The sequence below is a fragment of the Xyrauchen texanus genome, chromosome 17 (assembly GCF_025860055.1).
Source record: "Xyrauchen texanus isolate HMW12.3.18 chromosome 17, RBS_HiC_50CHRs, whole genome shotgun sequence".
NCBI lineage: Eukaryota > Metazoa > Chordata > Actinopteri > Cypriniformes > Catostomidae > Xyrauchen > Xyrauchen texanus.
Genome location: NC_068292.1, coordinates 32044532 through 32058003, shown reverse-complemented (window position 1 = coordinate 32058003; position 13472 = coordinate 32044532). Strand labels below are relative to the sequence as shown.

The 13472-nt window shown below is 36.9% G+C and overlaps 1 protein-coding gene across 1 annotated transcript in view; it reads left to right on the top strand.

Annotated features, from left to right (window-relative positions):
- Window positions 1-12576, top strand: part of LOC127657600 (transcription factor HIVEP3-like) — a 34518-nt gene extending 21942 nt beyond the window's left edge. Inside the window, 5 exon segments of the mRNA XM_052146463.1 lie at window positions 98-240; window positions 3892-4067; window positions 4621-4722; window positions 6236-6840; window positions 10959-12576. Coding sequence (XP_052002423.1) covers window positions 98-240; window positions 3892-4067; window positions 4621-4722; window positions 6236-6840; window positions 10959-11663 — 1731 coding nt within the window. The 3' untranslated portion in view covers window positions 11664-12576.
- The last annotated feature ends 896 nt before the right edge of the window (window positions 12577-13472 follow it).

Here is a 13472-nt window from a genome sequence, read left to right as displayed (position 1 = left end):
TGAAATCTTGCATGTGTCATTTTAAAATATGTGGTTTTAGTCAAGTTTGTAGTTGTACTGCAGTGTTGGTGAGTTAACCTGTCTGTCTGGAGTGTAGGTACCTGCCTCCCCTCCTAACACACCTGTCGAAGTAAAGGAGGATCCACCAACTGAAAGAGAGGAAAAAGATAATACTGCTGACGATGAGCCCGCTACCTCAGCAGCAAGTGAGGTGACACGTGCTTGCATTTTTGAGGGCGGGTGAGTAAAGAACAGTAAATTGCTACTCATGCCTGTGTGGGTCATTACTATTGTGCAATACTTTTTCATGTCTCCGACATATTAGTCGTAATTGAATTGATATAAAATATTATACCCATTTTCTACCTTTTTGAACTAATCATAGTAGTATCCTTTTTTCTTTAACTTTTTTTATCCCCTTATCTCCACAATTTGAAATGCCCAATTCCAACTACTTCTCGTGGTGGCATGGTTACTCACCTCAGTCTGGGTGGCGGAGGACAAATCTCAGTTGCCTCCGCTTCTGAGACAGTCAATCCACGAATCTTATCTCATGGCTTGTTGTGCATGACACCACAGAGACTACCAGCATGTGGAGGCTCATGCTACTCTCGCGATCCACGCACAATTTACCATGTGCCCCATTGAGGGAAAGCACCACTAATTGTGACCATGACGAGGTTACCCCATGTGACTCTACCCTACCTAGCAACCGGGCCAATTTGGTTGCTTAGGAGACCTGGCTGGAGTCACTCAGCACACCCTGGATTCGAACTCACGGCTCCAGGGTTGGTAGTCAGCGTCAATACTTGCTGAGCTACCCAGGCAAAGATAGTAGTTTCCTTTAGTTATCTATAAAATTTGAAGCAGCTGAGCTAGACCAGAGAATGAAAAGTCTTGTATACCCTTTTATAGAAATACTTAGTTAAATTACAACAGAGGCATTTTTTTTTTTTAAGTTACTGAGCTGAAAAGGTACTGGATAACAGGAAAGACCTGTATACTGTACATAAATATATTGTCCAAAACATAAGTATATAGTATTTTATTTATACAGTATATAGCCTTCACAGTTTGCAGTCATGTTAAAGAGTCCTTATAGTGCATTTTATGCATCATTTCCCCTGCCACTTAAGCACTTTTATTTTAAGTGGTAAGTATAGCGCAGTTACTCAAACAGAATGTTTGCTATTTTCTTTATGAGTGACAAAGACATGGCAGTACAGGCAAGGATACAAACCATTGGGGACTTTATTCAGCATGCTTGGTTCTGTTGTCTGCAGAATTCACACCTCTGCTCAAAGGCATACATTTGGATGGAGTGTAGAGAGAGTTCTGATAACTTACTGACAGCAGCTCTGCAGATTTATTTTTGAAGTCTGCTGCTCATTAGTGTTGTGCCAACAACATCTCTGAATTGAGCAGTTGAGGAGTAAGAAAACATGTTTTTATCTTCAATTGACTGACAGGAATAACCACAGAAATTTAAGCTCCACATATATTTGCAGTGATATTTGTTTTTAATATATAAAGAATACTAATTGCCACATGTTATACATGATTTCAATTGCATTTTTGTTTTTAAAAGAAAAAAATCAAAAGACGGACTAATGAATGAATGGATAATAAATTAAAGAAAGGCAAGCTGACCTGTAAACATCAAAAGCTTTGGATTCATTAGCTGAGTCTCTTGCATTCATTTCTCAGTGTGGTTGAGAGCTTAAACTGCAGTAACAACTCACAGCCTTCATTTTTATCCCTGCTTCCTTTGTCTCTCTCACTGCCTTTATTTTGCTCGTATGGTTCTTCCGACTCACACTCCCACACATTCCCTAATCACACCAGTCTCTTTGCTCTCTTTCTCTTTCTCTACCTGTCTCTCTCATGTACAAACTCCATGTTGTCTCCAAAATCTCACATCCTTCAGCATCCTTTTTTCTTCTGAAACTCATAACTGTCTTTTGTGCTTACTTTCTTCCATATTAGTAGGAGACAATGCCACTGAAGCAGGGTTATGTTGAGTTGAATTGGGAATGGCTTTTAAATTTTAATTCAATGCCAAATTATTAAAGTAGGATGCAGGATGTTGAATAGTTTGAATTTATATTTAAGAAAGTAGAATAAAATTGAATAAAACATTTTATAAAATTAATATAACTCCTACATGTGTATTTATTGTATGTTATGTATTCACAGTGCTTTTGTTCTCTTTAGAGAATGCTTCACCAAATATTATCTGTGAGAGATGTTTAATATTAAGAAGGGTATAGCTTCCCCATATGTGTTGATCTTAATCTTGATCTTAATAATAATAATAATAAATAAAGCATGTATGATCAGGGCCAAGTCCTTCTGGCATTCACTAAACACAATGCAAAAAAACAGGGGCACAATGTTAAGACTAGTTGAAGTGGGGTTTTCACCCAGTCTTTTGAACCACTGTCCAGAGTTTCAACCACTGCACACCACAAAACTGACAAGTCTATACGGCACTAAAGAGACAATCCAAGTTGAGAGTACAACATAATTGCTGAGAAAATGTTTGGTTCTATCTAAGTGGTTTGAATTGAAGCAGGAATTTTAAAGTGAAGTACAGCCTACATTGTATTAAGAACAACATGAAGACTCGGAGGTCAACTGAAGTAAAACATTTTAAAACCATTCTTTGGACACTCACTTTTGAGCCATAGCCTCATTTTTTTAACCACTGTGCCACTCAGCTGATCCATCTCAACAATGCCAAAGAGACATGACATTTTAGCGTGAGCACACAAAAGCATTGGTTAGCATACTAACCAATTAGCATGCTAAGCTATCATATCATGTAGCATGATAACCATGCTAAACAGACAATTTTCTGTTGAACTATAGTTGATGCTGTCTCCAAACTGATCAGGTGCCCTCAGGACCTGATGTGGGTGAAGCATACACATTTAAATTTTTGAACTAATTTAGGTGTTCAAAAGATATATCTCTTTATATAAAAAAATCTAAATGGCAGAGAGGCAATAAGCATGAAATTGGAAAATGTGGTATCATTGGATTCCAAAATAACAAGCTTATGATTTTAGGACAAATGGTTCAAAAGTTACTTGCCAGAATAGCCAATTTTTATATTTTTTACCCTTAGGTGGCGCTGTCACCAAACTTTGCATGTACACTTAGATCATGATCCCTGATGAAGCATACCAAGTTTCCTTTCAATAGGATAAAGCATTGCCGAGATACAGACTCGGTTCCTGTTTCATAGTCCACCTTGTTAACTTTGCATTGGCATAATTTCCGAATGGTTGCACTAATCAAAATGCTGTTTGGTCAGTTCTGTTCGGCTTAGTCCAAAGATTATTTTGAGCCATTGTTTGGGCAAATCTGACAAAGTTTGAAGGACATAAAAAAGGTATTCACAATTAATTATAAACAATTAATTATGTTTTTGTAATTATTACAAATGAATGGTGTTTTGTTGCAAAACTTGTGTTGGACTAATATAAATCTGTTAAAATACTTATTTAAACTATTATTAGAAGAATTTAATGGTGTCATAATGATTACATTTGAAATGTTCTAAATAAAGACTTTCATACAGAGTCGAGCATACCATTTTTTTATTTTTTTGCCTAGAAACAGATGTTTAGTGAGACATTTTATAACTCCCCACCCCATCATGTTTTACACTTTTCATAAAAGTCTACAGATAGCTTTCAAAATGCATATGCCGTATTGAAAAATCCTTCATTATATACTAAAGTATATTTCAAACATATTTCTATCAAGTAGATAAATATGAATCATAAAAATATAAACCCTTATAAATCTTTGATCCGTTAAGTGTATTAACATCTTTCTTTGCATGTCTTTCTCTTGGTCTGGTGCTCTCTCTGACCTGAGCAGGTATAAGTCAAATGAGGAGTACGTGTATGTGCGGGGTAGGGGAAGAGGGAAATACGTGTGTGGGGAGTGTGGGATTCGCTGCAAGAAGCCGAGTATGCTAAAAAAGCACATTCGCACACATACAGATGTCCGTCCCTACGTCTGTAAGCACTGCAAATTTGCCTTCAAAACCAAAGGTAATCACATATCTTTCAAACTTATTCCATTTACTATTTCAGCTAGCTTCTGTATGGATCATAAGCCTAAAGGGGTGTTCAGACATATAGAGCTTAAATGGATAGTTTCCATCACTTTCCCTGTTGTTGTTCCAAAACCGTTTGAATTTCTCTTCTCAATGGAACACTAAAGGAGATGTTAAATGCTGACAACTTGAGTCACCATTCACTTTCATCGCATCTTTTTTCCATTTAAATTAAAGTGAATGGTGACTGAGGCTAACATTCTGCATAACATCTTGCATTTAACTGAAAGAAAGTCGTACAGGTTTAGAACAATATGAAGGTGAGTAAATGATGAGAGAATTTTCCTTTTGATCTATCTCTTTAAATAGCTTGAGATTGCTATAGTCTTTACTACTTGACTATATAAGGAGGCAGATCATTTAAGCTTCATTTGTATTTGTCGCTTTAGGTTGCTTAGTCACTGAAAGTCCACACACAAAAAAGTGTCATTGTACTGTATGTTCGTCAACATGTCCAGCTTTGAGAATGTATATTTGTTTCCTCAAAGGGAACCTTACCAAACACACGAAGTCCAAGGCCCACGGTAAGAAATGCCTGGAGATGGGTGTATCCAAGCCAACTGTGGATGAGCTGGAGACTGAGGAAGCAGGTAGGGTTGCAGAGAAATTACATCTTTGCTGTTGTGTAAAGTTGCAATTTGATTATAAATTTTACTTTCCACATTTCTCTTGTGACTTGGGAGAGGAAATGTGAATTTGCCTTTGTAATATATAATTCTGCATATGATGTCTACATGTCTAGACATACATCTCTTTTGAAACGTCTCTGAATTTGAGTGTTCATATACAGAGTTTGATGCTGCATGTATCAAATGTAAGTATTTAGCTTGTGGAATAGTGGTTCAGGTGTATTATCAATTAACAATGCTTAAAATACTTTCTCTTTGGACAAAGTACTTCAAAACTTGTTCCACCTAAATCTTTTGAAATTATGTTTTTGCTGGTCATTGGTGCCAAAGCAATATATAGTCTACCATGCAGTGTGCTTTCAGACTTAAAAGTTGAAGGGGGGCATTGAAAATAGTTTACCATAAAGAGAAACAAGACTGTGACCTTCAGTTTCCTGCATTTACCATGTTTATATATTTAGCCAGAACTGAAAACTAAACTGCCCTTCTCCTCGTCTGTCTCACTTTCTCTGTCGCTACATTTGTCATCCCCAGAGCATTTTAGAGCTCCAAGGATATCCCATTCAGCCACACTCCATTCACTTGATTTTACATGTAGCTGTTGAATGAAGCACAGCCCAATTATAAAACATGAATGCTTTGTATTTAAATGCTATATATAGCCTTCCAAGGAAAAATGTATGTGCAGAATATATCAGTTGATTTTGCTTTGGATTTGCATCTGTTTGTTTGTAAAGTTCGCTCTTGTTCAAATGCTTTGTTCAAAAGCTCCTTTGTCTGCTTCCCGCAAGACGTCAAGGAACACCCACTACATGACACGCCCACTTCAAATAACGCAGGCAATGGATCATAATTTTATTCTATAGGCTAAAAGAGCAATTAAAATCCTACATATTCACTGAATGATTCATGTTTTCTTAACTGTGTAAACATAACAGAATAACTTTTAAACTATCTGTCACATATAGTCTTAAGATATAAAAGATTATTTTTTTCTCCAGTTATTTCACAAGCTAATCTGTTAGCCTTTTTGCTTAGCATACCGCTAACTTCACTTCATTTTCATCACATTTCCTCTCACTGTCACCATCTAGTCATACAGCAGTATAATTGTATTCAACTGAACTTTTTAATCTTTGTGCAAGCACCCTCAACCTAACCTTAATCACAGAGTTTGTCCTTTGTCCTTCCAACGCACCATCCCCAATGCATTTGTAGAGTTCTCTGATGCAGCATTAACTCTTGTGTGTAGGTGCCCTTAGGGATATATTTAGGGTTGCTGCAGGACTCCAAATAAACAACAAACACATTGTACAAATTTGACATCCAACTGTTGCCAGCCTTAAGCATTTCGCTGGTTTTTTAAAGGGTGATGTAACTTGTAGTGGGCATGTCTTGTGGTAGTCTTGCAGGACGAAGACAGAACCTTCTCCCTTTGTTTGATGATGAACAGATGTCCATTTCTGTCAAACAGGAGGCAGTGAGGAGCGAGTATGTGAATCAGAAGACCAGGAGGAGCACCGGTTCTCTGATCCTGAAGACTCTGAAGATGATGATGAGGACGAAGATGAAGAAGATGACTTCTCCCATGATGAACCATCCTCAGCCTGTTCCACTGACACTAGGCAATCCACACGTGACTTATCTGAAATTGGGCATGGCTTACAGATGGACTCATGTGATCAAAGAGCAGAAGAGGAATACCCCTCACCTCGCAGATTTTGGCCTGTACAAGCTGCATCTCCAAGAAGCAAGAGAGCTTCATTCTCTCACAAGGGCTGGGATGTTTCACCTAGGGCCTTTTCTCCAAGCAGTGAGGGCTCACCTCTTAGAAGTTTGTCTCCCAGGCTTGACTTGTCCTCACCTAGTCATCTCTCTCCCTCTCCAGAGAGGGGCCCATCTCCCATCAGGGCCCTCTCCCCACTCAGGCCCCTTTCACCCCTGAGGCCTTTTTCTCCTACCCGGCATAGGAGCACCAGAGCTCTCTCTTCTTCTACATCCCTTAAGCCCCATCGACAGCACAGCTCTCCTGCAGGGCTTCATTGGGAGCCTAGCATTCCATCGACAGAGGGTCAACAGGTGGGCTTCACAGACACCGTACATGTTATGCCTATAATGCCAATATCCATATGCTTTGTTCACACTGACTGCACACAGATCTTATTTGGTTTTGAAATACAATCTTGTAGCACATGTATGAGTTGATGCTACATGTACTCAAAAGGTATATAAGCTAATATAAACAGAGGAGACATGAATGTATTGTAACACATTCATATACGGTGCAGGATATGCTGTTTCCAAAACCACTAGTTCACTCATTCTCAAATTCACTGAAGAGTGAATATAGACATGACACAGATAGCTATATATGTGGTAAGTTTGTTAGATGATAAACTGTACTAAGCTACAGTATATGAGGAAAGAAAGTTAGCTATATTAGTTAGCTGACATAGCTGTTTGAGAAAGGTTAGTCAGATGGTACAGTATAGTAAGCTATATGAGGACATTTAGTTTGATGATAGATTAAGCTTTTTGAGGAAAGTTTGTCAGATGGTAGAGTTAGCTATTTTAGAAAAGTTTGATTAAATATATATGAGAAAATGTAGTTGGATGTTGTAGTTAACTCTAAGAGGAACGTTGATTAGATGACAGTTAGCTACTTGAGGAAAGTTTGATGATGTTGTTAGCTATATGACTAAAGTAAGATGATATAGTTAGATATGAGGAAAGTTAGTTAGCTATTTGTGAATCAGAAGACAGATATTTGAGGAACGTTAATCAGATGCCATAGCTATGTGAGGAAAGTTAGTCAGATATTAGATTAAGCTATATGAGAAAAGTTATTTAGATGATATAGTTAGCTATATGAGGAATGTTGATTAGATGATATAGTTAGCTACTTTAGGAAAGCTAGGTGATAAAGTTAGCTATATGAGGAAAGTTTGGTAATATAGTTAGCTTTATGAGGAAAGTTACGTGATATAAGTATAGCTGTACGTGGAAAGTTAGTTCATGTACAGTAGCAACTATATCATCGAACTTTACTCATATTGCTATGTAGCATCCCAAATGGCAACAAAATATACATCAAAATACTTGAAATCTGATCTTAATTTTCAAACCGATTTTGATTGGACTTCAAACCACAAATGTAAATGGTCTGCACTTATATAGTAAGGGCGGCTGTGCTCACTTGGTAGAGCAGGTCGGCCACTAATCGCAGGATTGGTGGTTTGAATCCCGGCCCAAACGACTCCACATGCCGAAGTGTCCTTGGGCAAGACACTGAACCCATATCCCTAGCGACTTGCATGGCAGCTCTACCGCCATTGGTGTTAAAAAGGTGCTATATTAGTGCAGACCATTTACCATTTACAAATGTCGTTTTGAATGTGGTTTGGATCGGGTTTGTAAAAAAAAAGTACCGTGTACCTTTTTGGATCATTTGTTTTCTCGTTTTTGTCTTTAAAACTAAATAACCAATGTACCGTTCATTTCTCACATTTCCGTTGTCTCTCTTTACAACATCACATCAATTTATGTTGTATCTGCTTGTTTTTGTTTGTTTGTTTTTCAATTAAAAAAGAAATAGCCAATAACAAGAAAAATAAATTTAATTTGTGCTTATAAACCGAGATTATAACTTGAATATTAGTTTTGTACATGTGGGCGGGCCTGACACTCCTGTTTCCACTGATTGGTCAACGCCCATCATCTGTTCTTCCTCAAATCCGTTCATAGAAAATACGATTTTACCAAGTTCAAGTTTGCCCATTGCTTTTGCTGATAAATTCTAATAATTTTAATGAAGAACATTAAAATGATCAATAACTTCTTTCTTTTGCATGTTTATTGCAAGCTCATCAAGCAATGGACACCTGGATATGAAAACCAATGAACTCACCAACTCGCTTTTGTCACCGTGGGATGGGCTGGCAGTGCTTTTTGTTTTTAAAAGGAAAATTATTAATTGGGATGCTTTGCACAGACCTAACTGTATCTTAATATATTTTATCTGGTTGTTGTTGTTATGAATGATAAATAAATCAAGCCAATTATTGCAGGGGAAACATAAGGGCAAATATAAATGTTTATTGGATATGAATAAGCCTCGCAGGACATCGTCATGGTTTTGAGGAGCCTATAAAGGACACAAAAGAACCATAGGAATTTTTGAGGGAAGGTGCTCAGCCCATATTGTTCATGTATTATTAGTTATTTCATTCTCTCTTTCGAATTTTTTTTTTTTTTCATTTGTAGTTTTGCATTTTGCTTTTCAGTCTTTATTCGGCAAGTGTCAAGTTCATTGTCTGGGCACGAGTCATGCTCAGTTCTTCACTTATGGCTGCCTATCTGAGGCCCGCTCACGATTCCATTGAATTCATGAAATAAAATGGCACCAAACATGACCTGTTCCTGATTTACTTTCGCTGACATACAGTTGTATTTTGCTTGATTTAAAAAAATTTTAATAAAAAATCATTAGACATTATCTGATCCTGAAAACGCCCCCCTCACACTCAAAGTATGAATCCCTAGTGTAATTAATTTATTGGTCATCTGAGTTATTGATCATCTGTTTTATTAAAAAAAATATATCAAAAAGGTACATTTATCTGAGTTACCATAGACTTTGTCAGTTCGAATCAGTCTGGCCATTTTCTGTTGACCTCTCTCATCAACAAGGTCTCTCCATCCACAGAACTGCCGCTCACTGGATGCGTTTTGTTTTTGACACCATTCAGAGTAAATTCTAGAGACTGTTGTGCGTGAAAATCCCAGGATATCAGCAGTTACAGAAATACTCAAACCAGCCCGTCTGGCACCAACAATCATACCATGGTCCAAATCACTTAGATCAAATTGTTTTCCCCATTCTGATGGTTGATGTGAACATTAACTGAAGCTCCTGACCCATATCTGAATGATTTTATGCACTGCACTACTGCCACATGATTGGCTGATTAGATAATCGCATGGATGATTGTTGGTGCCAGACGGGCTTGTTTGATTATTTCTGTAACTGCTGATCTCCTGGGATTTTCACACACAACAGTCTCTAGAATTTACTCAGAATGGTGCCAAAAACAAAAAGCATCAGGGGCACTTACCTATACAATATTAGGTAGCTGGTTTTAATGTTGTGGCTGATCGGTGTATAATGGGGTATTCATATTAAATACCATAATCAGATTGTGGCTAGAAGAGCCTTACTTAGCAGCAATTATTTTACATAATTCCCATTCTGTTTTAAACACATACGCTGTCCATAAATAATATTTTATTGCATAATGGTTGAACGCATATAATAACATCTTGTCTGTATGCAGCTCATATAGTCCAGATGATAAAGAGAGATGGCTGCATAATAGATAAGGGTTTCATTTTATTCAACTAGTTCATGGTTAGATGTTGTATCCTAAAAATAAAATGAAAACTATTTGTAGCCATTAAAAATGTAAGGTTCATACTGTTCTGTTTAACACATAGCATTCTATATATGGACACAAATGTACACCCCCACAGATATTTCACTTTTAAAAAGGAATAGGCCTACAGAAAGACGTGTCTGGCAAAGTTAAGTTCTTTCTGACTGTAGCCATGGCAACGTGCGCACCTGAAACCGCATTGCGAGAACCGTATTGAGAAAAAAAAATATTATAAACTATGTGATAAACTTGTGGTGATTTAACGCTCGCCATGTCCAGTGTGAAAAAGCTTTTATTCTGAAGAGAAGGAATGAGGGAGAGAAGAGATTACATTGCAGGTTTAACCAATCAGTAGAAATGGGCGTGTCATGTCCATCCACATGTGCAAATCAAATAATAAGGTTGTACACTTCTTTTAAGCACTTGAATGAAAAAAATGAAATTTTTCTAGTTCTTATATGAAACGAAAAAATTTTAAATCAATAGTTTTCTCAATTTTTATCATTTCTTTCTAGATGGAAAAAAAAAAAAAAAAGAGTAAACGGTCAGTTTAGTGGTTTTCCCTTTTGAAGACAAAAACGAGAAAACTAATTTATCCGAAGGTACACTGATCATTATTTCATATCTTTTTTTTTTCTCTTTTTTTAGCTGTTCAGACTACAAAAAGAAAAAAAATATTTAAGTCATATCTGCCAAAAAAATAACAATTTTGCTTCTTAGTGATGTTGGATAAGCTTTATTCCAATGCCATGTCTCTCCCTACAGGACAAGCCTGGTACTCAACAAACTCAAATGCCCCCGGATCCTTGCCTGGTTTCTCCAACGTTATGCTTCTCCCCCAGTGAACCTTTCTCACCCACACCTGTTACACCACGGACAGTGGACCGTATGTTTAGCCACCTTCCTTTACATTCCCAGGACCAAGCCCGCATGCCATATCACATGATTCCTATAGGAGGCATACAAATGGTGCAGCTCAGACCCAGATCTCGGCCCAAACTGTCATCCTCTACCCCCTCTCACAAAGACGACTCCCAATTCTCCCTAGCCAGGAGGGATTTCCCATGGATATCCCTCCCTGAGACAAGTCCACAAAGATCCCTGGTGTACAGCAAGACACAAAGCCAAGATGGAGCGACCCATTCTGACCTGTCTTGTTCTAGTACAAGCTCAAAATTAGCCAAACCACCCGCTCTACAATATGGAGGCTCTAGATCCGCCATTCAGAGTCACACCTTCGTTCCTGAAACATTTAGAAAATGTGCAGCAGAAAGCGACGGAGCTAAGAGGATCTCTATAGTTTCACAGGGAGAAAGAGAAAGATCCTCACATGAAACTAGACAGCTGCATGAGACCGAAAAGCCTGCAGTGGCATCACTCAGGGGACGTGGCTCTTCTTCAGAAGAAAGTTTAGGACAGCAATCTGGCAGTGCTGCTCAGAGCCAAGAAGGGGGTCCAGACAGCACTTAAAAGCCTCTTGTGCACAATGGTGCAATGCTTTCTACTGTTAATAATACTATTCATTTCTTTTGTTTTGTAATGCGGTTATTTTTTTATATTCAAATTTTCAATACTATTGGTAACTTGTTAAATGTTTGTTCTGCAATATTCAAGATTGTAATATGATGCACTTTTTTCTTGAAAAGAAAAATATTTATGTAAATCAGTTATATCTGTCCCTCCTGTATCTTTATTGACATTACAATCTTAATATATCTATTTGAATATGCATATATACAAAAATACTTAAACGTTAAGTATGGGTATGAATGTATTTCTAAATGACCAAGGTGAAGACTTAAATCATGAGTAATTCCAATATTTTGTCTCTTGTCCAGTATTGCACAAATTATATTGATGTGTGCCTTTTTCTGTCCAGATTTACTGCTTGAAGTGTCAACAAAGATGAAAGGCTGTGAATAATTTTTATGAATACATTTTTTGTTTTTCAAATGAGCTGGTGTTTGCAGAATTGTGAGGTGTTTCGCATTCAGATTTTTTCCGTACATAAACGAGAAGGAAGCGCTGGTGTTGAAAAAGACGTGAGAAGAAGGCTTGGCATGGAGCCTTGCAGGGAAATTGCACTGAAGTCATATTTTTTATAATAAAAGTTAAATGATTAGGTACATTGTCTCTGTACAGATAGAAAGTCTATGGTCCATATTTATTGTCATGTGAAAATGAAAATGCCTGTTTAGTTTACTTTTGTTTTCAAGGGATTTCTATTGTCATTTTTTTTTTTTTATTCTTTAACTTTTTGTTAAAAGTTACTTTTTAGTTATGATCTCAAGAATTGAAATAAAGATACTAGACTGGCTCTCAGTAAAGTCGGTCGAGAAATGTATTATTTCTGAACCAATAAAAGTACACCACAAATTACTAAACTTGCCTAAGATAAGTGTCCCTGTTTTATGACCAGCAGATGGTGCAGTCTGTTAATAAATAACCACCCCACCCCAAAAAACAAACTCTTCAACTAGGTTTAGTAGTATTCCAGAGGAAAAGATACTTATAAAACGCAGTTCATCCAAGGCAGTTTCATAAGTGTCTCTTTTTAGCCAATTGTCTTTTCAAACTCTTCAAAAAATAATGTAACACAATTTGTGACAAGTATTTGAATTGCTTAATCCATGTAGTATGTGTGACCATGACAGACATATTCATTGTGGAGCATGTTGCACAGACCTTGAACTAATGCTTCATGTGAAAGGATTAATTTACAGATTGTGCCATAGTCGTAAACTAACAACAATTTGCCTTGTTCAATGTTTAGTATCAAAGCAATATTGACTGAGTTTTATGCTGCATGTCTAATGTAAGATAATTATCGTTAGTCAATTGCTCCAATAGTCAATTAATACCAAATGTATTCACATTGTGAGAGAAGGGTAAATTGTGATGTATGTAACTATGTTTTATAGTTCTAACTATATAGCAAATTTACAATTAAGGGATGAGAATTATCAGTACAGTCTTGCCCAAAAAGAGCCATTCTGTATGTGTGCAAATCAAAAGAGAATCATCATCATCAGAACACCAATAATAATTATTTAAATCACATTCAATAAGTCTTGAGGTCCTAAATATTGATTCTTTCTTGTTTAACATAAAAATGCAGTGCTATTATTTATAAGATGAATGTTTGTATAGAAAAGTGATCACTTGTTGTTTATTAGAATAAGCTTGAAAATTAACTTGATGTACTTGGAATTTGTTACTTCTTGCAATCAAGAAAAGTTGATGGCCAATCATAAACGAGGTAGAGGTTCCTCCATTGAG